The 20,831-nt window shown below is 45.8% G+C and overlaps 7 protein-coding genes across 7 annotated transcripts; 1 reads left to right on the forward strand and 6 right to left on the reverse strand.

Annotated features, from left to right (window-relative positions):
- Window positions 1-1,724: 1,724 nt before the first annotated feature.
- On the reverse strand, window positions 1,725-2,885 carry V8C40DRAFT_280285 (uncharacterized protein; the record flags this gene model as incomplete). Its single annotated transcript, XM_083221381.1, has 3 exons — window positions 1,725-2,150; window positions 2,203-2,426; window positions 2,483-2,885. The coding sequence occupies 3 exons, from the start codon at window positions 2,883-2,885 to the stop codon at window positions 1,725-1,727; spliced, it is 1,053 nt and encodes a 350-aa protein (XP_083072335.1).
- A 658-nt stretch (window positions 2,886-3,543) lies between these two features.
- On the reverse strand, window positions 3,544-5,585 carry V8C40DRAFT_248527 (Zn(II)2Cys6 transcription factor). Its single transcript, XM_083216565.1, has 4 exons — window positions 5,418-5,585; window positions 4,785-5,342; window positions 4,577-4,720; window positions 3,544-4,511 (listed from the first exon to the last, which is right to left on the reverse strand). Exons 1-4 carry the CDS (start codon window positions 5,475-5,477, stop codon window positions 3,774-3,776), a joined length of 1,500 nt encoding a protein of 499 aa, XP_083072336.1. The 5' UTR covers window positions 5,478-5,585; the 3' UTR covers window positions 3,544-3,773.
- A 431-nt stretch (window positions 5,586-6,016) lies between these two features.
- V8C40DRAFT_267159 (uncharacterized protein) lies at window positions 6,017-6,523 on the reverse strand (the record flags this gene model as incomplete). The annotated part of the gene is made up of 1 exon (XM_083219824.1): window positions 6,017-6,523. One exon carries the CDS (start codon window positions 6,521-6,523, stop codon window positions 6,017-6,019), a length of 507 nt encoding a protein of 168 aa, XP_083072337.1.
- Window positions 6,524-8,591: 2,068 nt separating this feature from the next.
- On the reverse strand, window positions 8,592-10,264 carry V8C40DRAFT_39173 (aldehyde dehydrogenase; the record flags this gene model as incomplete). Its single annotated transcript, XM_083222929.1, has 3 exons — window positions 10,114-10,264; window positions 9,675-10,043; window positions 8,592-9,601 (listed from the first exon to the last, which is right to left on the reverse strand). Exons 1-3 carry the CDS (start codon window positions 10,257-10,259, stop codon window positions 8,593-8,595), a joined length of 1,524 nt encoding a protein of 507 aa, XP_083072338.1. The 5' UTR covers window positions 10,260-10,264.
- A 767-nt stretch (window positions 10,265-11,031) lies between these two features.
- On the reverse strand, window positions 11,032-12,888 carry V8C40DRAFT_248531 (FAD dependent oxidoreductase-domain-containing protein). Its single transcript, XM_083216566.1, has 4 exons — window positions 12,753-12,888; window positions 12,654-12,686; window positions 12,035-12,594; window positions 11,032-11,987 (listed from the first exon to the last, which is right to left on the reverse strand). Exons 2-4 carry the CDS (start codon window positions 12,658-12,660, stop codon window positions 11,094-11,096), a joined length of 1,461 nt encoding a protein of 486 aa, XP_083072339.1. The 5' UTR covers window positions 12,661-12,686; window positions 12,753-12,888; the 3' UTR covers window positions 11,032-11,093.
- A 405-nt stretch (window positions 12,889-13,293) lies between these two features.
- V8C40DRAFT_248537 (amino acid permease domain-containing protein) lies at window positions 13,294-15,870 on the forward strand. Its single transcript, XM_083216567.1, has 11 exons — window positions 13,294-13,700; window positions 13,754-13,803; window positions 13,856-14,083; window positions 14,144-14,334; window positions 14,387-14,462; window positions 14,516-14,632; window positions 14,692-14,711; window positions 14,780-14,937; window positions 14,989-15,116; window positions 15,167-15,532; window positions 15,585-15,870. Exons 1-11 carry the CDS (start codon window positions 13,577-13,579, stop codon window positions 15,747-15,749), a joined length of 1,623 nt encoding a protein of 540 aa, XP_083072340.1. The 5' UTR covers window positions 13,294-13,576; the 3' UTR covers window positions 15,750-15,870.
- V8C40DRAFT_248539 (Zn(II)2Cys6 transcription factor) lies at window positions 15,792-18,242 on the reverse strand. The gene is made up of 3 exons (XM_083216568.1): window positions 17,905-18,242; window positions 17,706-17,829; window positions 15,792-17,656 (listed from the first exon to the last, which is right to left on the reverse strand). The coding sequence occupies exons 1-3, from the start codon at window positions 18,001-18,003 to the stop codon at window positions 15,891-15,893; spliced, it is 1,989 nt and encodes a 662-aa protein (XP_083072341.1). The 5' UTR covers window positions 18,004-18,242; the 3' UTR covers window positions 15,792-15,890.
- Between the last annotated feature and the right edge of the window lie 2,589 nt (window positions 18,243-20,831).

Genomic DNA, 20,831 nt, shown 5'->3' on the forward strand with positions numbered 1-20,831 from the left:
GAATGGGCTGACCCTGCAGACGACGATTGAGTCTTGACATACAAAATTTGGTATGCTCTAAAGCCCCTTGAATGACCCAGGACCAAGTGACAACCAATCTTAAGTTACGTCTGCGCCACTGCTGATTTGCCGCTAGCCGCGGAGGCCGATGCTGCTGACGAGGGGGCTACACATCATTATAACCGGCATTATTCGCCAGCCTAATACCACTCTATTTAATGTGTTTGCGTTTAAAAGGAAATTAAGAACTCAAAGGCTTCTGTTTCTTTGATTTAGTATTTTCGTATCAAAAGATGTTGACAAGAGATCCTTACACCCCTCGATGCGGCTATAAACTCTTGAGGGCAACTTATCGCTGGTGGCGCTGCTATTGCCGGAGCAGCCTGCAATATTGGATATGTACTAGTATTGCCTGGCGGTATTCTATTTGCTCCTGCATTCATGGCATCGGCCGGTAGGTAGCATCCAGCCCAGCCGATTGTGGTAGTTACTTCTGGGCCGACTAGAGGAGATGTCTCAACCAAGAATTCCAAAATAATCGGAATATATGATGATGGTGAGGCTCCAATGATGCGGCGAAGTATATATAGCTCACCAATATCATTGAGTGAAGCCACTCTGACGAAAGCCAAGTACCACAGAGTCATAATGACTACCTTTCCAGAAGTGTGAAAGTAGATGATCCGAATCATCGTCTCGTATACATTCTATATCGCCCATGGGAGGAGCCGCATTGTTCAACACCCAATATAACATTATTGCTAAACAATTTTGGTGTATCGACTCTCAGTAGGATACTACAACACCCAATAGCATCTACGTACTCTGCTATTTTGGTTGAATTCTTACAGCCGTCAAAGTGATTGTCAGGGTTTTTTATGAACTGAGAATGAAGGCAAATGGCATTCTTGAACGATACAAAGTTCATTCGGTGAGCTTAAGGTTAAAAGTTGGCCTAAGTAAAGAGGTGAATGCTCCGAGCTCCACAAAGAGAAAAATATGTCCCGTATATTGCGACGCCTTCACGTCCAAAGTCTCCATACATTGCGAATAGACTTGCACATTTCAGTGCACATAGCTAGAGATTCAACAACGTCCACTCTATTCAGCCAGTCACCCAATTTGTTGTCCCCTATTTGTGTTCAAGCATAACTTGATGTCTTTCCAATGCTGTAAACCGCTCCCTTTCTTACCTTGCCATTTCCTTCAGGTCGATATCCACGATGCAGCTATTCTAGATATGGAAGTCGTTGCGCTCCAATGAGCCGTCAGAGCGGGGCGGCGTCCGCGGCAAGAGTTTTAGCTAGCTATACGCGTTCTAATTCTCTGCCTTATGGGAACCTGAAAGTTGATTGATTACTTTGTTCCGCTGATCCTCCCGTCAGCTGCACAAAACCTGCCCCACCGTATTACACATTCTCTTGATACCGTCTTCGTGGACATACAGCGGCACTTAGACATCGCCGAAGCCCACTTGTCTCTGCACGTAACTTTTTGGAGATCATAGGCACATGTTGACCTGTGATGCATAGCCTATTCAAATTCATGAGGCCGTTTTACAAAAAGGAATGCGTGGCTATTTGAGAACTAAGCGATAAAATAACTATTTCCCTATGTATTGACTCGACTACTCGAGTAATTGTCTCACCAACCATTTCTACTATCATCTATACTCTATGCGCGGATAGTGGAACTCAAAATCTAGTCCGAGCGATCCCTACAGCTTACTTAAGGCCGCTCACGATCTCTGTTGTGGGCGATATTGGTCTCGACGAATCAACTGTGCAGAGAGGCACTGTTTCCTGCGCGTCGATCTTCCTGGACCGCCTCACAAGAAACCACTGCATCGTCATCGCAGCCATTGCCCCATTCCAGACAAAAACGAGCACCATGCCGAGCGAAAACACCCATGAATCTGACAAAACGGCCGTGTCGCAAAGGCTCATGACCGCAAAGTCGTCGATGCCGTCGGGAAGTACGAAGCTCGATATCATGAGGATGGCCTGGCAAAGCGCAACATCGGCATAGTGGACATATCTGATACGGCGAGGTATGGACTCGAAAGTCGACAATCCTCTACTCATCCGCCGCAGGAAGAAGTAGATTATCACGTCGACAATTGTCAGGGACACAGTAACGAGGCCCACAATCTGCGCACTGAATGTTAGTTTCTCGAGGATACTGTAACAATTGAACACTTACACCATGCTCCGAACTAAAATGATCTGCTGTTCCTTTGGCAAAAATGCCAGTTACCATCCCTCCAGCCACAAGCGGGGCGAAAACACCAAGCTGGAGAATCATCTGCCACCTATCGACAACTTTCTTATTCACAGGCCGGCCGATTAGATGACATAAAACAGTTGCCGAAGCCAGAAGCAGAATAATGGGATAGACGAGAAAGAAAGCAAGGGTCATGCAAATAACTATTGCGCTGTTAGCTGAAATGGTAGCGTTGGATGGGACTGAGGCTCAGACCCACGATGTATCAAACCGAGAATAATGAACGTCGACTCTGAGACGTCGTTGACGAGAAATTCGTCTTTTGCAAAATCGATGGAGAAGGCGTTACCAGAGCTACTGATGTTGCGTATGCCCAATGCGAAGTTTCTTATCGAGGCGGGAGGCTGCGAAATGTTGCCCTGCAGCAGGATTCTTAAGCCGGTGACACCAGGCTGGAGCCAGCACTGTTGGTCGGATGACAGAGTGTCGAGCTGATCTTGCAAGAAGCTGGTAATGTAAAAGTCATCATGCTTCATCGATACGCGTGCTGGAGTCTTTGACATTTTCCCGTCCTGCGACTTGTCAACCGGAAGCTTGATGCAGTTGACCGATAGGATAAACAAAAAGATCAACGCCCATCGGAGGGTCGAGGTTGATGCCATCGCCGCTGAAGTTGACTGTATAAGAGCAACTGATATTCGGTAGTTTGGCACGTTTGAGCACCCGCCCGGCTGTTTGACAAGAGAATGTAGCGTCGGTACTTTGATACACACCGAGTTCCTCAGGCTATAGTTTGAGGCGGTAGTTGAAGCTGGAGCTTGGGTTTTTATACATCACGGCGAACAATCAACGCCCAGCACATCCCATACCTTACGCGCGTCACCGATGTTTTCTTATTATAGCATTTGAACACCGCCATGTAATAAGACCGACAATGTCAGGGCGAAACAAGGGTTACAACTGCATGCAACCCAATCCATGGCACGTAGAGCAGGTAAGGCAACAAGGTCGCCGGTTCTTTAAGTAAAGCTGTAAGAGTTGATTGCTATTCGGTATTCCTTGCGACGACTTACCAGGTAAGTAAGCCCTAATGAGTTGCTAGGCTCCGCCATGCATCCTTTTTCACTGCAATGTGTGCTTTATGTAGGTTATATACGTTTCTATTGCTTAGCACCGGCAAGTATTTGCCATGGCGGGGTTCTGCAACGAGATGCCACGGAATCCGTGGGCCCCGCTGGCACAGACGGAGAGACAGATAGTCTACCCCTAAGCAGCGTCGTGTTTTGCAATAATTGAGACCATTCTGCACGATGAGACATGTTGGACTTGGCAAGATGTAGCATTGGCTGTACCAGGTTTCTTGAGGTGCCAGATACGAAATGATGCTGCACCCTGTATGCAAGAGCCTGAGAATAAATCTCGTCAGCATCATCTCGCGACCATTAAATTTGTTGCCTGAGTATATATAAGGTTCAGTAGGACCAGTTGCTTTAAAGTTTTATAGCCCTAGAAAGAGTCCAAATCCCATTTCAACCATGCTCTCCTTGTTTCTAAATATCTCTTTCGCCATTAGTGTCTTTATCCAAAAAGTCAATCTCGCCGTTTATCTGCAGTACACGGGCTAGTAAAGCTGCTTGTAAGATGCCCGTCTCAACCCCCAATTCCTTCAGCTGTGCAATAGCCCAATCACGGTAGAGCCTCGAGGCCCATGGAACTGCCGAGACCACGTATAATGGCCACAATAAGAAGCCGCCCCTGGCAATAAAGCCCGCCTGCTGCCGCTCTCTGTCCGTGAACGAAAGAACACTAGCGCAGACCTCAACTATGAGGGTGTTCATGGCATGCTGTGAGCGCAAGCGTTGATAGTCCACATTGGTTTCTCCTTTCGCCTGATCAAGCGTGTTTAGAATGAGTTCATTAGTAAGGATACGGAGGGTGTGGCAGTTGATCGCGTTTGATACGTGCACATCGGAATAAGAATTGGCGCATGCTGAGTTGGGCGTGTCTCTCGCTGCAAGACTCTGGTCAATTGCAATCCCATACGTAACGGATAATCTTCTTGACCAGTCTGCTAATTTGCCATCCAGAGCCGAAGCCCTGGAGATGACTGTAGGTCTATCTGTAAGTAGTCCATTGTCAACAGAAGCTCGCAGAGAGCATAGATCTATGGCTAAATGGTGAAGCTGATCCTCGAAAGCCTGGCTGGTGCTTTGCAAGTCGTGTGTCTTAGTAGACCACCGCTGAATCTCGTCAGGAATGTGCTGGGATCGTTGAAGAGCCTGGATTATCTAGGACGCGACCAGGTCAGTGAGACTATAATTAGTATAGAGATGTTGACTAAACAGCTGCATACCGCGTGTGAGCGAAGATGTGAAAAGATGCGTATTCCAACAGCATCCATCAGTCGTTGCTGGGCGAACTGAGAAATAAGCGCCGTTGCCCCTGTGACATGGTTCGACCAGATATGCAGTGATTGTGGCGAGCAACACGCTATTGTCTAAAGAACGTTGTTTGTTTACAAGCCTTGAGAATAAAATGAGACCCGATAAGGAACCACTTACCTCGTACAAAGCAAGAAGTAAGATGCTCACAAGAGTCTGATCTTGGATACGTAGAGTTTCATCTATCAAGGCTCCTTGAGTGAGCTGAATAGCGAGAACGTATTGTGCATTTGCTGCCAGCAATAGATCTCGATTTCTTTGCAAATTTGCGATGCCTGCCATGCCGATAGCAATGATGGCAGTAGGCAGCGCCAGGTCGCGAGCAATACCGTCATATATGACTGGAAGGTACTCGAGATGCCCACCACCCGAAATGGGATCTGTCAGCACGAAATTGAAGAAAAAGAAGCTTACAGCCTGGTCTGTAATGGGAACGGAGAGTGCAGGTGTGATTAATCGTTTGCTCTCATCAAGCTGACTAGGAGATTTAGCCTCCATGGGGTTGCCGACCAATTGGGTAGCGACCACAGGGCTCTTCACTTTGTGTTTGGCTTGGTTAGACTTGTTAATGGTCTGCCTAGTTTGGTCACGAAAGGTAAGATCAAGTTTGTCGCGGTAGCCCCCACAGACAGCTCCCTTCCTCAAACATCGCCCACAAGATGGAACGCCATGATCACACTCAAGGACGGCCAAGTTAGCTTCTGCGACATTTTTGAAGGAACAGCGGAGCGCGATGAAAATTGGTCTACTTACTTTTTTCTTCATAGTACGGCAATTAATACACCCTGTACTCGGCTTTCCTATATATACCATTGTGTTGCGGATTGTGAAGTACAGGCTATGGCAAACAGAAGCTTAGCAATAATGAAATTTCTGGTAAATTGTAAGTTGTGTTGTCACTGGAGTGACGTAAGCTGATACAAATTGTAACTGAAGTACGGAGCAAGGAGTTCTGGATTCCGCGGGGCTTTCAGAGACCCCCTGGTAGTCTGGGCTAATTTAGCCAGTCTTACCAACCTGCGTAGCAATTGGTAATTTATTTATAGCTATATTGTTACGAATCCACCACAAAGATTAGGCCAATAGCCGCAATCGCAATAATAAACTCGGTGCAAAGGCTCGGGCCCTGACAAATATATATACATATGTATATCATACTTCAACTTCCATCAGTCACATATGAATACAGTTAGCGTTTAAATAAAATCATGTTGATGATAAATTCAGCTTGGGTCTTATTTACTAGCAATATTGGAATGTAATATTGAACTAATGCCGACCAGACTCTATCACCAGCATAACCCTGAACTTAAAGCTTTGCCCTTCGCATACCAAACCCAAAAGCCGGTCTGTTATATCTCTTCCACTATTGCCGTTTCGTCGACAGCATTGGCGAAAGGCCTGTATGCTTCTTCATCGATTTGGGTCATAGTAGACTGGGTAATCTTCTGGTACTTTAATCCGTAAAACTGAGCGAAGCTCATGATCAAAGGATGCCATTTATCGGGGTCAATTCGGTTAGGGTATCCATCCCAGCGAATGCTCTCATGGACGTGCGTTTGCAAAACCATCACTTCCAGCGCGATAAACCCCCTTATATCCATATCACCCATCATGTCGTATACTCCTTTCAATTCTGCTTCCATCTGAGCCGGACACTCTGCAATTCGAGACGGTCGAACCACGTTGGAAGCCACAGGAGTCAATCCTGCACGTGAAAATTTGTCTTTCACATACTGGTATCCTTGACTGCGTTTGAAGTACAAGTATTCCATGTCCTCCGTGGCCGTCGTCACCGCTTGCGACCCGGTAGTCATTGCCAAGGCATTAACCGCTCCGACCATGGTATCATCAGCCATGTTGATCACGCACTGCTTGGTTCTAATCAGGTTGATGGTCGATTGTGAATCAGCACCTAGACCAAGCATGCATTGATTTCCGAGCCACCAGGCCGAGGACATAGGCGCAATGTTAAAAGTCCCGTCCTCGTTCTCGGTGGTGATGAGTACGACGGGTGTGCCCCAATGGTAAATTGGTGGCGAGATTGTCGAAGTCGGAGGAGTAGATATTGTCGTTTTCTTTATGATCCTGCCAAGGAACGTGATGATATCAATAATGTGTGAGGTTGATTGTATGGAAGCTCTGCGGTTTACGATTTGGATTGGAAGCTGTGGATTTATATTTCAATTATTCGCGGTCTGTTCCTTGAGTCTTCCCACTGATATCAGTGCCGGACATGTTGCCATCAACACCTACTTTCATGGCAATGCTGTGGAACTGTTCCAGCATCCACGTGTCTATTGTTTCTTTCATTGTCCGCCCCACGTTGCAGATATCGTGCCCATGTTCATTGCCCACTTTGAAGACAACTACATTTTATCGATGTCGCTTGTTGTAGACAATTGGGCATTGGGCTGTAGGCAGGCAGAATAGCCAACGGTTTACTAGGTGTTTACTAGGTAGTACTGCATTACCTACTCATTGAATAGTTACATATCGAGCTTATTGATTGCAACTTCCACGGTGCTCAAGTCTTATCATTGTATGTTTCAACGTAGTCTAAATGAAGCGTTACTCCCAAACAATGTGTGCTTTCCCACAAACGTCGTAGTTCTTATCTTGGCTGTTCCAGGCCCGCGTTGGACACAATCCAGTCAAGGGGCCGAAATATCGAGATATCCGCGGAGTTCTAGAGTTGCGTTATATGTGACCAATCACAGGGGGCAACGTAACAGCACCCATTAGGATATTACAGCGGTTATGCTATTTGAGTTAACTTGGCGAGATATTCAGTGCATGGGTCGAAGACTGTTGCTACCGCTATGACCGAGCGCAGGTACCCACGTGGTAGAGAATTCGCATTTCTTCGCATGTTCAGAAGCAGACTATACCCTTTAAATCCGATCAATGATGCCAACCTAAGGACTATCTATCTAAGAATCTAAAAATCGCTGTTGAGGAATTTTTCAGGGATTTGTGGCAGTGCAAACCCTATTTTGATCTATGAGCTCTGCTATGGACTCCACTGAGTTACCCCATACACGGCGCGAGACATAGCAAAGATGCAAAGAAGATACTCCCAAATCTCAAAGAATTAAGTCTAATAACCCGAAAATCTAGATTGCCAATATGGTGAACTCTCATCAGCAAGGCATTCACTAACTTTTCATACCGTGCTTATAACAGCCACTCAACGCCAGCGGACCGTATGCCGTTGGCCGCTGGATCGGTGGAGGGAATTACACAGGAGAGGCATGGGGGGTTGTATTTTGTGGAATCACAATTCCCACGGTTAATATGGTAAAACTATCGAAGATAGGTTAAAAGAGACCCCCCACGACCCTGCCGAATTCATCTCCATGAGCTCAACCCAATACGGGCAATGTCATACAGCTTTTACGTATGCAATCAATACCTATTCTTTATTAAGTGTTGTCTGAGAGAGCTAAAATAATTGGTTAAACCTGAGTTAGTAGTATGTAATAAATTTTTGAAGTCTCATGTGACTAGTATAGCTTTCCTTTATCCTATCAGCTATCCCTTTGCTCAAGCATTATTCTACAATATTATTGACATGCATGGGCATACTGGCGTCAGATCCCTTTTCTCGATACGTATTTTAAGAGATGCGACTATCTTACCTTGAGAATCGTTTTGATCGAAGAGACCAATTTTCCGCAAATCAGCATAAGCACCGTCATGAGGATAGGAAAAACTGAAGATGGAGCCTGCAGTGACTCTTCGTATATATTTAATGCTGCTCACGTTGGGAAACATCAAGACAGATAGACAGATATCCGTACTACTGCACGAGAGGTAGTGGAAACATCATCAAAAAAGCAGCCCGTGAGATTCAGTGTAGACCAGTCTACTACATCCTTCCTAAAGGTTCTTTAAATTGTAGACAGATGTATATTCACATAAATACTTATAAACGATTAGACATGTTCAGATGAACCGCCTTAATAATAGAGTATGGAGCCAATCCAGACTCGCCCAGCTCAGATCCAATTCCGCTTTGCTTCACCCCTCCAAATGGGACCTGGTCGTTACAGTCTTGACTCGAGTTGATCCAAACCATACCTGCTTCAAGTTTCCTAGCAACTCGGTGAGCCCGCGTTAGGTTTTCGGTGAAAACAGCTGCTCCAAGCCCATATTCCGTATCGTTTGCCATTTCCAAGGCCTCGTCCTCAGTTTTAAACTTGACGATAACTGCAACAGGACCAAAAATCTCTTCGCGGTATATTCTCATTGTGGATGTCACTCCTGTGAAGACTGTAGGGGCGATAAAGAACCCTTTGCCGTTGCCAACAGTTTTTACTGCATTCCCTCCTGTTATTGCGGTGGCCCCTTCGTTTGTACCGATTTCGATGTATGATAATATGCGATCGTACTGTGCCTTTGATACTTGAGGCCCCTGGAAAGTCCCTTCCGCAAAAGGATCCCCGACCTGCATCGACTCCACTCGTGCTTTGAATGCCGCAATAAACTCATCATAAATTCCTTCTTGAACAAGAATGCGGGAGGTCGCTGTACAGATTTGGCCGTTATTCCACATAACACCGCCGTGCGCCCATTTGACAACTTGGTCCAATTCTGCGTCATCGAAGACCAGCAATGGGCTTTTACCGCCAGTTTCTAGGGTGATGTTTTTCATGTTGAGGCTGGCATATTTCATAATCTCTTTTCCCGTAGCGGTACTTCCTGTAAATGCAATTTTATCAACGCCCATATGCTTAGCTAGAGCAGCGCCAGCGACTCTGCCATGGCCATTAATGATGTTAATCACGCCTGGTGGAAATCCAGCCTCCTTGACAAGACTTGCGAAATACAAGATAGACAGCGGGGTTTGTTCAGCCGCCTTCAAAATCACAGTATTTCCGCAAGCTAGAGCTGGGCCTAGTTTCCATCCAGCCATCTGGAGAGGGTAGTTCCACCTAGTGAGATCAGTAAACCTGTGGCTTATAGGTGGGAATAATCCCAACAATGTCGATTCCAAGCTTTACTTACGGAATTATTTGGCCACAGACGCCAATCGGCTCTCGAATTGTATATGCAAATTTTGCGGGGCCAGTTCCCAAGACGGATCCGTTGATCTTATCTGCATACCCAGCATAATACCTGATCACTGCTGCAGTGGCCGGGACGTCTTCGCTGACAGAAACACTATATGGCTTACCATTGTTCCATGTCTCGATGGTGGCAAGAGTTTGCAGGTTTTGTTCTATTAGCTGGCTCAATTTAAGCATCAGATTGCCCCTTTCAGTGGGCGAAATCTCGCTCCAGCTGGGATCTTTGAATGCTCTTCGTGCAGCCTGTACTGCATGATCAACGTCATCTTCAGAAGCAGTATAAACAGAGGCAATTATTGACTCGTCGCTGTGCATTATTAGTACATGTTTTATGTCTGTCAGAGTGAACAGATTGTATGCAAATCCAAGGGACATACGCCGGATTAAACACGTCGAGCGTTTCGTTGTTTGAAGACTTGACAAACTCATTGTTGATAAACAGGCCAAGAGGCTGAGTGTATTTGAGGCCATTTGGCGCCGTGAGTTCTTTGAATAGATCTGCCATCTTTAAATTACCGAACATTGACATTAGGTTGCAAATATTTGAGAAGGAAGAGGTCACAAGATATATCTAGGGCTCATATGCCCATGCCTTTTGCTCTATCACATAAACTGGAGCTGCTACGCTAATCTCGCGATGCATTGCCGAAGCCGTATTAGCGCCCATGGAGAAGGCAAACATAGGTGCCTACGGAGTGGAGTTATTTCTAAACTACCTGCTAGACCTACTGGCCATACTTCTAATCTTATTACCTGAAAATAACCAAGAATGAAAGGCGTAGTTTTCAACAAGTGAGACTCTTTGGGCAATTGCCTTTTAATTTACGCTATTACTGAGCACACTAGTAGTCTTAGATACCCATTCATTTGCCGTGAGAAGCCGCGGTTTCCGAACTTCCAACGAATTATTTTTTGAGCGACATCGGATCGGAGCACCTACTTGGTGCCTCTGGTGTTGCGCTGCACCAATGGCCAGAATCAACGGAGAATACCAAGCACAATCTCGCCCACGCATTCAGCCACTCTAAAAGTTAAGCATCATATAAGTTCTAGCCATGTCGGAATCTAGATAAGTCTCAAGTATATTTTGCAAGAACTTAAGCGGTGTACGTAAGGGAAATTTGAACTTGAGAGCCATACAACATAATGAGACGTTTCACTCTGAATGCGAGTCGGAGTGTAGGCTTGAAGTTGGTTCCTGGTTATCAAGATGGTCCTTTTCTAGTAGAACACATCATCATATGGTCTCCCGATGCAGAAATGAGAATTGGAGTCACTATTCTTCAATAAGAAATCCACAATTGGAACAGGCTCCAGTTCATGAAGGTTCTGAGATCTGTCTACTTTCCAGTCTATATTACAACAAGGCCCGAAGGCCTTGAGAAGATTGTACGACTGATGCCCAGCGGGCATTTAAATCTTCCACTCTCTCTGTGGTGATGAGATATTGCTCTGGGAACCATGAACTAACATCCCTCTTCAAGATCATTTCTGCTGTTGCTCTACCACAGAGCCAGGCGTTGACCATGCCGTACCCATTGTACCCAGCACTGATCCACTCAGCTGTAGAATGGCTACCGCTGGGGCGATCAAGTGCCGCTTGTGGGAGCTTTCCAACCAGTGGAAGCCCGTCAAGTGGTGTGCACATTATGCCAGTCCACGAAGATTTTACCTCAAGCCCCCGGGGGTTATGTCCTGCTGAAGAGGGGGCTTTCTTAAGGATGGATGGTAAAATACCAACTAGGTGAGCCTTTGCGACCACGTTTTCGTTCTCATCTGAAGATTCGCCTAGTTGGGAGAGATATGCATCTTCTCCGATATCACCTCCTCCAAGAAATACATCGCCTGTTCGTGCATTTTGGCTTAGGTAGTCGAAACCGTTCTCGAAATAGAAACTCCAAGATCTCCGGCCGTCCAGAGCAGGAAATTCCGGTCCAGGTGCCTGTACTGTCATCTGACCTCGTCGTGGGAAAACGAGACCTCGAAGGCGAGGGAGCAAATGGCCTACATGACCCTCAGTGCAATGGACAACGTGCTTTGCTTTGATGCAGCCTCTGGGTGTGTTGATAAGGTAGGGGTACTCATTGGATTGAACTCTTGTAATTGATGTGGCTGGCGTATGTTGTTCGACCGAGAAACGCTCATGATGTTTTTCGAGTAAAGAACTGAATATTCCCAAGATGAGCCGATATGGCCAAGCAGCCCCTGCACGGCCAATAAGTGCGCCAGCTGCATCAATGAGGCCATACTTCTTGGTTCACGTTAGAAGATACTGGTATTTGGACAAATACAACGTACTTTGGTGGCCTCTTCTGGCCCACAAATCCTCCATTGGCCTTTTAGATCAGGAAATGCTTCCTCAAATTGCTTAAGCATGGCAGTCATATCATTCATCTTTGTCTGGCTCAATATTGCGGAGACGGTTTGAACCTCTCTAACCTCAGAGTCCTCGAATACACGATTCCCGAACTCTCGAGCCGTGGAAGCTATACTTTCGAAGTGGGAGAGCGAGAAACGCACCATCTTCACAGCTGCATCATGGCCGTATTTTCGTGAGAGTCGATCATAGTCTTGGACAGCAACACATCTTATGTGTCCACCATTCCGCCCAGTGGCGCCAGAACAGATGCCTCGAGCATCGAGAACAGTGATTGAGATTTCATCGTCTTCTTTTAGTAACCACTGTGCAACGCTGCATCCTGTGATGCCAGAGCCAAGAATGACCACATCTCTTGTTTCAGGTAGGGCCTCTGATTGCGCAGTTTCCACGTGTGGATGAGAGGAGGATTGCCAAAAGGATGTGGTCGGATTAGGGGTCGGTAAACCAGGATCCGCCATCAGCCGTTGAAGTTTGTGGCCTATACCAACATTAGTTCTAATAATGGCGACTGCATCAGATTCTAGCCAATCTTTGGACCTATCATTGTATATCACAGAGTCTGCTCACAGACTTTGCTCACAGAGTTTCAGCTTAGATTTGACAGTAACACTACTGAATATACCTGGAAGAGCTTACGGTAGATCATATAGCTATCTAAATCGTTCCTGCATTTCTGAGTAAGGACGCACTAAACACGCGGATACACAAACTCATGGAGGCTACCGCGATAATTTTCCTAGATCGGCCAAATATTGGTTGGAGGCGATGCGGGGGAAGACATTATTAGCCGATCTACTCCGTAGCAGGAGTGGCAAGATATCACTTGCGCCCATTATCCAATAGATAAGCACGTCTCCAAAACTCATCGCCATGATTTACCCAAGTAAGACTAGTACCTCTGTGGAGACTCTCTCCGCATAACAAGGGCTACTCCAAGGATGTTGCCGAGAACAAGAAAAATTGGCTCGTGAAGCAAACGCTGACACGCTAATCTTCATCGTCTTGATAGAATGCGGGGAGATCGGTATAATCAAGAGGAACCTTAGTCTCAGTAACGGCGGAAACTTAACAATGGCTGAAGCTGGTGGATACAGCGTTTATCAGAGCCGTTGATCTGGCTATCGAATAGAACAAGATTTGGAGATAGTAATCGCCATAATATTCCTAAATTAGACTAATGCAGCTGTGGATACTCGATACTGCAAGACTAGGGAACTGGATCCGGGGTATAAGCACAGTCAGTCCCATAAAAACCATCCTGATACCTCCTGTTGCATGCAACATGCAAGTATGTCGACAGCCAACAGCCACTGCAACTGATCCAGGGATAAGCAGGATCAGGATCTCTTATATTTAATTGAGCCCCTGCATCCCGAATCATAGCTTAATCTCTATTGCTCCCTGGACTCAGAAAATACCTACCCTACATTGTGCTCGAAAAGAGCCTGGCGTACGGCTTCATGATGGCTACCGAGAAGAGGGACTCAATGACAATAAGTCAAAGCCATGATTCACCAAGCGATATTGCTCCAAAAACTCTGTCTAATGATGAATATCAACTGGCACAGCTGGGGTACAAACAAGGTATCCATCTTCTCATAACGACCTGCTGCTGGATACCTTCTAACCTTTCGAAGAATTCTTCCGCACCCTGGGGCTATTTGAGAACTGGGCAGCGACATTCACCGTTCGTCACCTTAACCTCTGTCTTAGCGACATATATACTAACAGTAAGGCAGACCATGAACTTCATCTCTGGCATTCCAATGATGTTTGCCTTTGTGATGTCCACTGGTGGTCCTGAAGCGGCGTTTGCAAACTGGACAATGGTTGGGGGCTTCTCGTTCATTGTGTCACTAGCCATGGCTGAGATTGCCTCCGCCCTTCCCGTCGCTGGCGGTATCTACTACTGGAGTTTTTACCTCGGTGGTAAGAAATGGGGGCCGTTTTTGAGTTGGATGACTGCTGTAAGACCCCATCCCCTTCCAAATTCACACATCCAAAGCTGACCATGTTCCTTCGTGGAGTGGTGGAATTGGGCAGGCTGGATAACCGTTCCTTGCGGTGTTCAACAAGGTGCAACAAACTTTCTCATATCTGCTCTCGAAATACAATATCCCAACGCAGAAGTTTTGACGAAAGGATGGTTTTCTTGGATACTAACTTCCGTGGGCATTCTGATCGCCATGCTTCCAAACATCATTAGCCCACGAGTCTTGTAAGTTTCTGGGTGTGCCCTCAGACCAGCATGACTTACTAAGTTTGTATAGGCAACTCTACTTCCGCTTTGCCATTCTAATATTCTTCTCTCTTTTCTTTGCGTACTGGATATGGTTTCCAACAAAGGCAAGCCTTGAGCATCTTCTTTTAGTATACTTTTGCTGACAATTTGCATCTAGGCCAGCGGAAATTTCCAACCCTCGTCCGGGGTGTTTCAACACTTTTTTAACAACATCAATGAGGGTGACAAAAAGCAAGCTTCAGATGGATACTGCTGGGTTATCTCGACACTTTTCGTAAGTCTTTACCCATAGACCTTGACATTCTAACTGTTACTGATGTGGATTTTGTGAAGGGAGCGTGGATATTCTTTGGGTATGTTCTCACACTCCAGCGCCTTTGCATTATGAGTTATTATCTTATTTTCTAACAATGCATTACAGCTATGATGCGTCTGCACATTTAGCGGAGGAGACAAAAGAGGCTTCAGCAGTCGTGGCAAAGGGAATGTGGATGGCAACACTATCTGGTTGGCTTCTCTCTATCCCAACCTTGATCCTTATTCTTTTTTGCATCCAAGACTTTGATGGCATAATTGCCGGTATGTTTATTATTCCCTTCTTCAAGGACTATCCACTAACTTTGAGCTCAGCAACGTACGCGAACAACTGGGCTGAGTATCTTATGCAGCTCATCGGCCCTGCAGGTTCCACGGCTATCCTTGTCCTCTTGTGGATCGACAGCACCTGCGCAACGGCATCGGCCTTTATGTCTGCACAGGTACTATCAATCTTTTACACTTGACTGTGACTTCAACTAATATCTTCCAGCGCGTAACATATGCCATATCTCGTGACAATGTCTTACCTTTCTCACGATACTTTCGGAAACTAACCTCTACCCACCGAATGCCCCTCCATGCTGCCTTCCTTGTCGCCGCCATCTCTATTGCCATCTCTACCGCTGTCATTGGTTCGTCTGTTGCATTTTCTGCTATTACGGCTATGTCGACTATTGCCACCAACGTCAGCTACCTCTTCCCTATTATAGCCCGCCAAACCGTCGGCGCTGCGGTTTTTGTACCGGCCAAATGGAATTTGGGCCGGGCTAGCGCAGTCATTGCTACAATCTCAAGTGTTTGGATTTGCTATCTCTTTGTTGTTCTATTGTTGCCGCAGGTGTATCCTGTTACCGGAGTGAGCTTCCCTCCCCCCCTTGTATCTAACGCAACTAACAAAAGATTCGCAGACGACATTGAACTATGCCCCAGTTATGATTGGAGCTATCACTTTAATTTCCTTGGTGGGCTGGGTATTCCCATTCGGACTTGGTGGGAAATATTGGTTCAAAGGCCCACAGACGACCATCACGGATGTAGATGTGCTGGAGGCCACGATACCAGAAATGAGCTAGGGTTTGGCTTAATGTTACAGATAGTGTGCAAACATATGTCATGTTGTGTCTTAATAAATCTCTTTTTTTGCATTATTTAGCGTCATTCGTCAAATAACCGGTGGTTTTAAATGAGATGCTGATTATAACTTCTTGAAACCCCTACCCAAACATAGTCTCACACTCCATTTCGCGAATAAGATCAATCCAAAAAACTTCTTCTCCCATATCAAGACGTCGATACATCTCCTTGATAACTTGTAACATTAGATCAACTGGCCGTGAATGGACCAGTGACCGGAGGGATGCCAGCCGGGAAATTGTAAAGTCTCGTAAATCCATGACATGATCATGCTCTAGAGCCGAACCAGCTTCGAAAGATGATACATAATCATCCTGCTGATTGGGCCCTGGAATAAATGGAGATGGTATGGCCAGCGAACCGGCGGCGACAAATATTAAAATAGCTTGAACAGACCTTGTGCCAGATGTAATTGGAATCTGTTGTAGGCGATCAAGTACGCTAAACCCGAGAGAGCGTAGAAACATATCATCAGAAGCGGCATTGGACAGCGAGTTCCACCATTCGGCTATCGGATTGTTCTTGGGTCCTAAGGGAGGGAAGCCGGCAGATAATATGCACTGTTGGCGGTGCCGTAGAATGCCGGGAAACTTGCGATATATTTGATATAGGCTACCAAAGAGGTATGCCTCCGCAAGAAGAATGTGGTGGTGTGATGGCGTGTTAGGATCTCCCGAATCATCGATCTCCGCGATGTCTGGCAATGCAACAAACCAGAGAGCTTCTTCTAGTTTCGTAGCGTCTTGGCTGAGTTTCTTGTGTTTGAGTAGGCTAGCATCAGAGCGAGCATCAACCAGCCTTAATGATCGGATAACCTTTGTGACTCGACTGAAGATAGCTTGGATAGGTGATGACACCCCAGTCCATGGGTGTGGAGTTATACGAGGATTGGTGGACTCTCTTGCTTCTATGGTTGCCATATTGGGACTTTCTTCCGCTGTGACAGCCTCTATGTCGGAACTGAACTCTACTTCATCACTGACTATACTAATAGCCATTTCCCAATAAATGAGAGCAGACTTGAAGAAGTTGGCCATTGACTGATTGTTCCCTCTCGCGGATATTGCATTTGATGAGATGGCTCGCTGGGCAGCATGGAAGTGAGCGATGCCGATATCCTTTCCATCGTGCCATGCTGTACTCAATCCTATGAGGAATATTGCGAATAAGGTGTCTTCGCGGACTTTGTTCGTTTGTTTTAGGCTCTCTGCGATGCATCTCAAGGCCTGACTCTGGTATTGAAGAGCGATAACTTTCAGCTGTGGCTTCTCGTCCGCTAGTCTTGCCGCAGAACCACTCAGCATTGCATTGAATACAGGCGCAGAGTACGAGAAGACTTGGGAAACATATGACCGAAACGGATTAAGTTCCGAGTCAAAACTGGAGAAAACCGAACAGACGTTCTTGAAATAATATGTTGCCAAATCTGCTGGAAGGTGGCTAATGGCCGGCGGAATAGAAGTCTTCTTCCATGGGACAACTGAAGAAGTATCTAGCCACTGGTAATTGTCCTGGTATTGCATCACGCCCGGCAATGATGGAACAGTGTCTGTAAAGGCCATGGAGCCCATGGAGCTATTCGTGTCCAATAAATAGGCCGAACCATGACTAGGGAGCTTGTAAGATCCGTTTGCGATCGTCGATATTGGAGTATTCTCTTCTTCCTCGGGCACAGTATTACTCTCAGTTGGGGAACACGATATATCTGAGCGCGTTTGTCGAAGACCACTCTCAGTTGTAGGTGTGGGTTTTTGAAGCGGAGGGGAGCCTTTCGGATAAGTGGGGTGGAAGGAAAGATGACTGTTTAGTGCTGGTCTTGAAGATGCGTTGCATATGAGGCTTGGATCTGGTGCTATTAGAGTCATAGGAGAACGAGGTAGGAAGTCACGTCAAACCTTTTACGCTATTGAACACCTCGTGCTTTGTAGACCATCGTATTATCATGCCTGGATAACCCGGACATGGTAGCTTTCTTGAAACGCAGCGGCCGCAGCTGGGTTTCGCTTCATCGCATTTTACCTATGTGTGGGCCACCCTTTAACTGATGTGCTTTGGAGGTTGGAAGTGGGTCATAATGGAAGAGTGCTCACGAACCTTGCTGGATTTACAACGGGCGCAGCCGCTAAAAGTCTTGTTGACCGGGCGTCTTTTGCCAGGTATTGGAGGTGCTTGCCGATGAATATTGGTTGCCATACTAATCTTTGAAGGGTTCAATCCGTGCACATCAAGCTTAGCGATAACGGAAGAGTAATCAAGGGAAGTCACAAGTATCAATGGATAAAAATATGAAGGGTTGGCTTAAAGGTGCCGGAGCAAGAGGCTAAATCTCTCGTAGAGGTACCCTATGGGCTTGAGCATGTCAAAGAGGCTGTTCGTCATAGAGGTTGCTGGGCCGTGATTGTCAGTAAGCATGGAGTTGAAGTAGATAGAGTTGGTTCCCTCGATGGATATCCGCCTGTTGCAATCTAACTCTCACCACAGCGGGATAACAGGGGGAACTGCTTCGGAACAACCTAGGACCGATGGACCAATCACAGTCAAGCAGATAAGCCTCATGTAAGGTTCTGAATCTAGCCATAAATAGCTAATGGAATTCTATCCCATTCTACGGAGTAGTCTATTATAATTCAAGAAGATGCAAAGGCTCACTTTGTCGCAAATATCTTTACAGTTTGAAGAGCCAACTATTACTAAAACTTCAACATGAAGTTCGTATTTCAAGAAATAATAAGGCGTGATGAGTTTGTTTCAGCCACACTACCCTGTTCACCAATAGAGCCCTAGAGCTGTCGTATACCTAGATCTATACCTAATACGAAGTACTCCGGGCGCAATTCGTCACACCGCCATCAGCCGAATCAAAGCGTTGAACCCAGACAGGGACTAAGTTTAACACACTGTGTAAACACTGTGGGATATGGGTCACTTTTGCGTATTCGGTCGTATACGAGCCGTAATAGCTTCTACTGTGGATATCTTATAAGTAAGAATGCTTTGTAAAAAGAGAATGACAAAGATTCTCAGGCTTCGTTCTCCTTACTCCGAATCTACGTTTCGCTTTGGTATGTCGCTATTGTGAATTGTAATTTTACATTGATGCAAAAGGCAATTTAATGAGGCTACCCAGGGAGGGAAGTGGTCGTGTTTTATCCGCAGTGCTTACGAACACGCGTCTCTCCTCAGCTAACCTGCTAACCTGCAACCGTCTCAATACAACAAACATGTGCGCGGAATGTGAAGAAGCGACATCGAAGGTTCTTCGCGTCAGCCCAAGTACCCAAATTTCCCATACAAAGAGGTATCAAGCCTGAGCTGCCGTCAAATCAGCTTAAAAAGAAAGATGCGGATTTTGCTCTCTTTTTCTCTCTAAATGTACAACTGTTTAAAATATTGAGCCCCGAAGAAGTGAATTGTCCTAGATTAGCATTAATAAACTTTCTTTATACGGGAGATGAAACACCTCATAGGATTGGCAATTTGCACACGACAATTACAAAACCACCGTGGTCCTCACAAGACGCGAGACCCTTCATACATCGGCTAAACAATCGGGAGCTTCGACTTCGGCTCGGCGAAGAAATGGTAGAATATATTGCCGAGCCACTTTTGGGGTTCTTCAACATTTATAAGGGTTATGAAAGTTAGCCTGGACAGCATTTGGAGTATATTTCACGCTGCCCAAAACGTCAACCTCATCCTGACGGATCAATTCACTCTACATCATTGAAGGTAGCGAATACGGTCAAGCTATCTGATCCGTCTCAATGGCTCATATATATGCTAGCTTTAGCTGGAACATTGCGTCTACGCCGGCGCCGATCGGGAGCATCGGGGTTTTTTTTTTGAAGGTACTGGCCAAATTGTATAGGCCTCATCAATCTTAGAGGACAAAGTCTACACTTGCAGCCTTTTACCAGTGCCACTCGTTGATACTAAAGATGATCTCCCAGCCACTTGTGGTTAATCATTCAAGAGCGATTTCTGTCACAACCGACATTTCGTGTTGCTTCGAAGTAGTCTTTTTCTCAGTGTGCGACGGCGGTTCTGTATGTGAGCTCTGCTATTACGGATGTCCATTCGCGGGCAATACACCTATGTATCGTTATTTCGATCGCAGAAGGAGGTATACGGGCTATTGTCATTGGATGAGGCTTTTGACACGGTACTCATCTATAGAGCTCACCAAGCCTGGTGGTTGGCTGGTAGAGGTAGAAGGTCTAGTATATGTATCCAAGCGACTTCAAAGGAGCGATAAGTTGTCGGAATGATGGTCGAAGGGTTCGTATATATTATTGAATCATTCGTATAGACCATGATGCAGAAAACTCGGCTTGCAAACTTACGACTAGATACATTCTGAGATCTTTTAGTGAATGAGAGAAGCAAGAAGCTTCACGCCGTTGCTTTAGCATCAGGGAAAACATATGTATGTATCATCCGAGATTTTTCGAAAGACATCTTTTGTTATCTAAGCTTAATTAAGCTTAATTGCAAACTTCTACTAACTAAGAATCAGTACATTACCAAGATGTCGGCAAGTCAATGGTTCAAATGGAATACAATAAACGTCTACTTATATCGTCACTCAATTTTCTACTATATCCGAGCTCGTACAGATTGCTAGATGTAGAAAGTAATATCAGAGCCGCCCGCAGTTATATACAAAGGGGGGGCATCCCCACTACTCCTTTCTCCAAGACGATGGATTTCCGATGTCCATGAACCTTTATTTGTAATACGACTATCCATAGGAGAGTTAATTAGTCAACACCTCACTAATATAGATGAAAGATGTACAGGGCAGGGGGAAGCCAGTATAGTAAAGATGATACAATTGTAATGACATAGGCCAATGGTTACTATGACTAAGGTCAGTTGTAGATGATTTGTTACAGTTATGCCAGTGCCATACTTGATCAGCCGCAGCACCTCCCACAGCCTGGCTCCATCAATACGAGTTTGTATCAGCTGTATAAAATGCTGCAACTTGTTGTCAAATGGGTCTCTTTCAAATAAACTAT

The sequence above is a fragment of the Trichoderma camerunense genome (genome assembly GCF_050948025.1).
Source record: "Trichoderma camerunense strain CBS 138272 chromosome Unknown V8C40scaffold_11, whole genome shotgun sequence".
NCBI lineage: Eukaryota > Fungi > Ascomycota > Sordariomycetes > Hypocreales > Hypocreaceae > Trichoderma > Trichoderma camerunense.

Bases quoted from the DNA above. Each gene is read 5' to 3' on its own strand.
- V8C40DRAFT_248539 (XM_083216568.1), bottom strand. From the start codon at position 18,003: ATGGCAACCAATATTCATCGGCAAGCACCTCCAATACCTGGCAAAAGA. The intron at 17,830-17,904 runs GTTCGTGAGCAC...GCCCACACATAG, and splicing joins CCCGTTGTAAATCCAGCAAG to GTAAAATGCGATGAAGCGAA. The intron at 17,657-17,705 runs GTTTGACGTGAC...TAATAGCACCAG, and splicing joins GGTGTTCAATAGCGTAAAAG to ATCCAAGCCTCATATGCAAC.
- V8C40DRAFT_248531 (XM_083216566.1), bottom strand. The intron at 11,988-12,034 runs GTACGTTGTATT...ACGTGAACCAAG, and splicing joins GGCCAGAAGAGGCCACCAAA to AAGTATGGCCTCATTGATGC.
- V8C40DRAFT_248537 (XM_083216567.1), top strand. From the start codon at position 13,577: ATGATGGCTACCGAGAAGAGGGACTCAATGACAATAAGTCAAAGCCAT. The intron at 14,335-14,386 runs GTAAGTTTCTGG...AAGTTTGTATAG, and splicing joins ATCATTAGCCCACGAGTCTT to GCAACTCTACTTCCGCTTTG. The intron at 15,533-15,584 runs GTGAGCTTCCCT...AAAGATTCGCAG, and splicing joins AGGTGTATCCTGTTACCGGA to ACGACATTGAACTATGCCCC.
- V8C40DRAFT_248527 (XM_083216565.1), bottom strand. From the start codon at position 5,477: ATGGTATATATAGGAAAGCCGAGTACAGGGTGTATTAATTGCCGTACT. The intron at 4,721-4,784 runs GTAAGTGGTTCC...AACGTTCTTTAG, and splicing joins TACTTCTTGCTTTGTACGAG to ACAATAGCGTGTTGCTCGCC. The intron at 4,512-4,576 runs GTATGCAGCTGT...GTCGCGTCCTAG, and splicing joins CACATCTTCGCTCACACGCG to ATAATCCAGGCTCTTCAACG.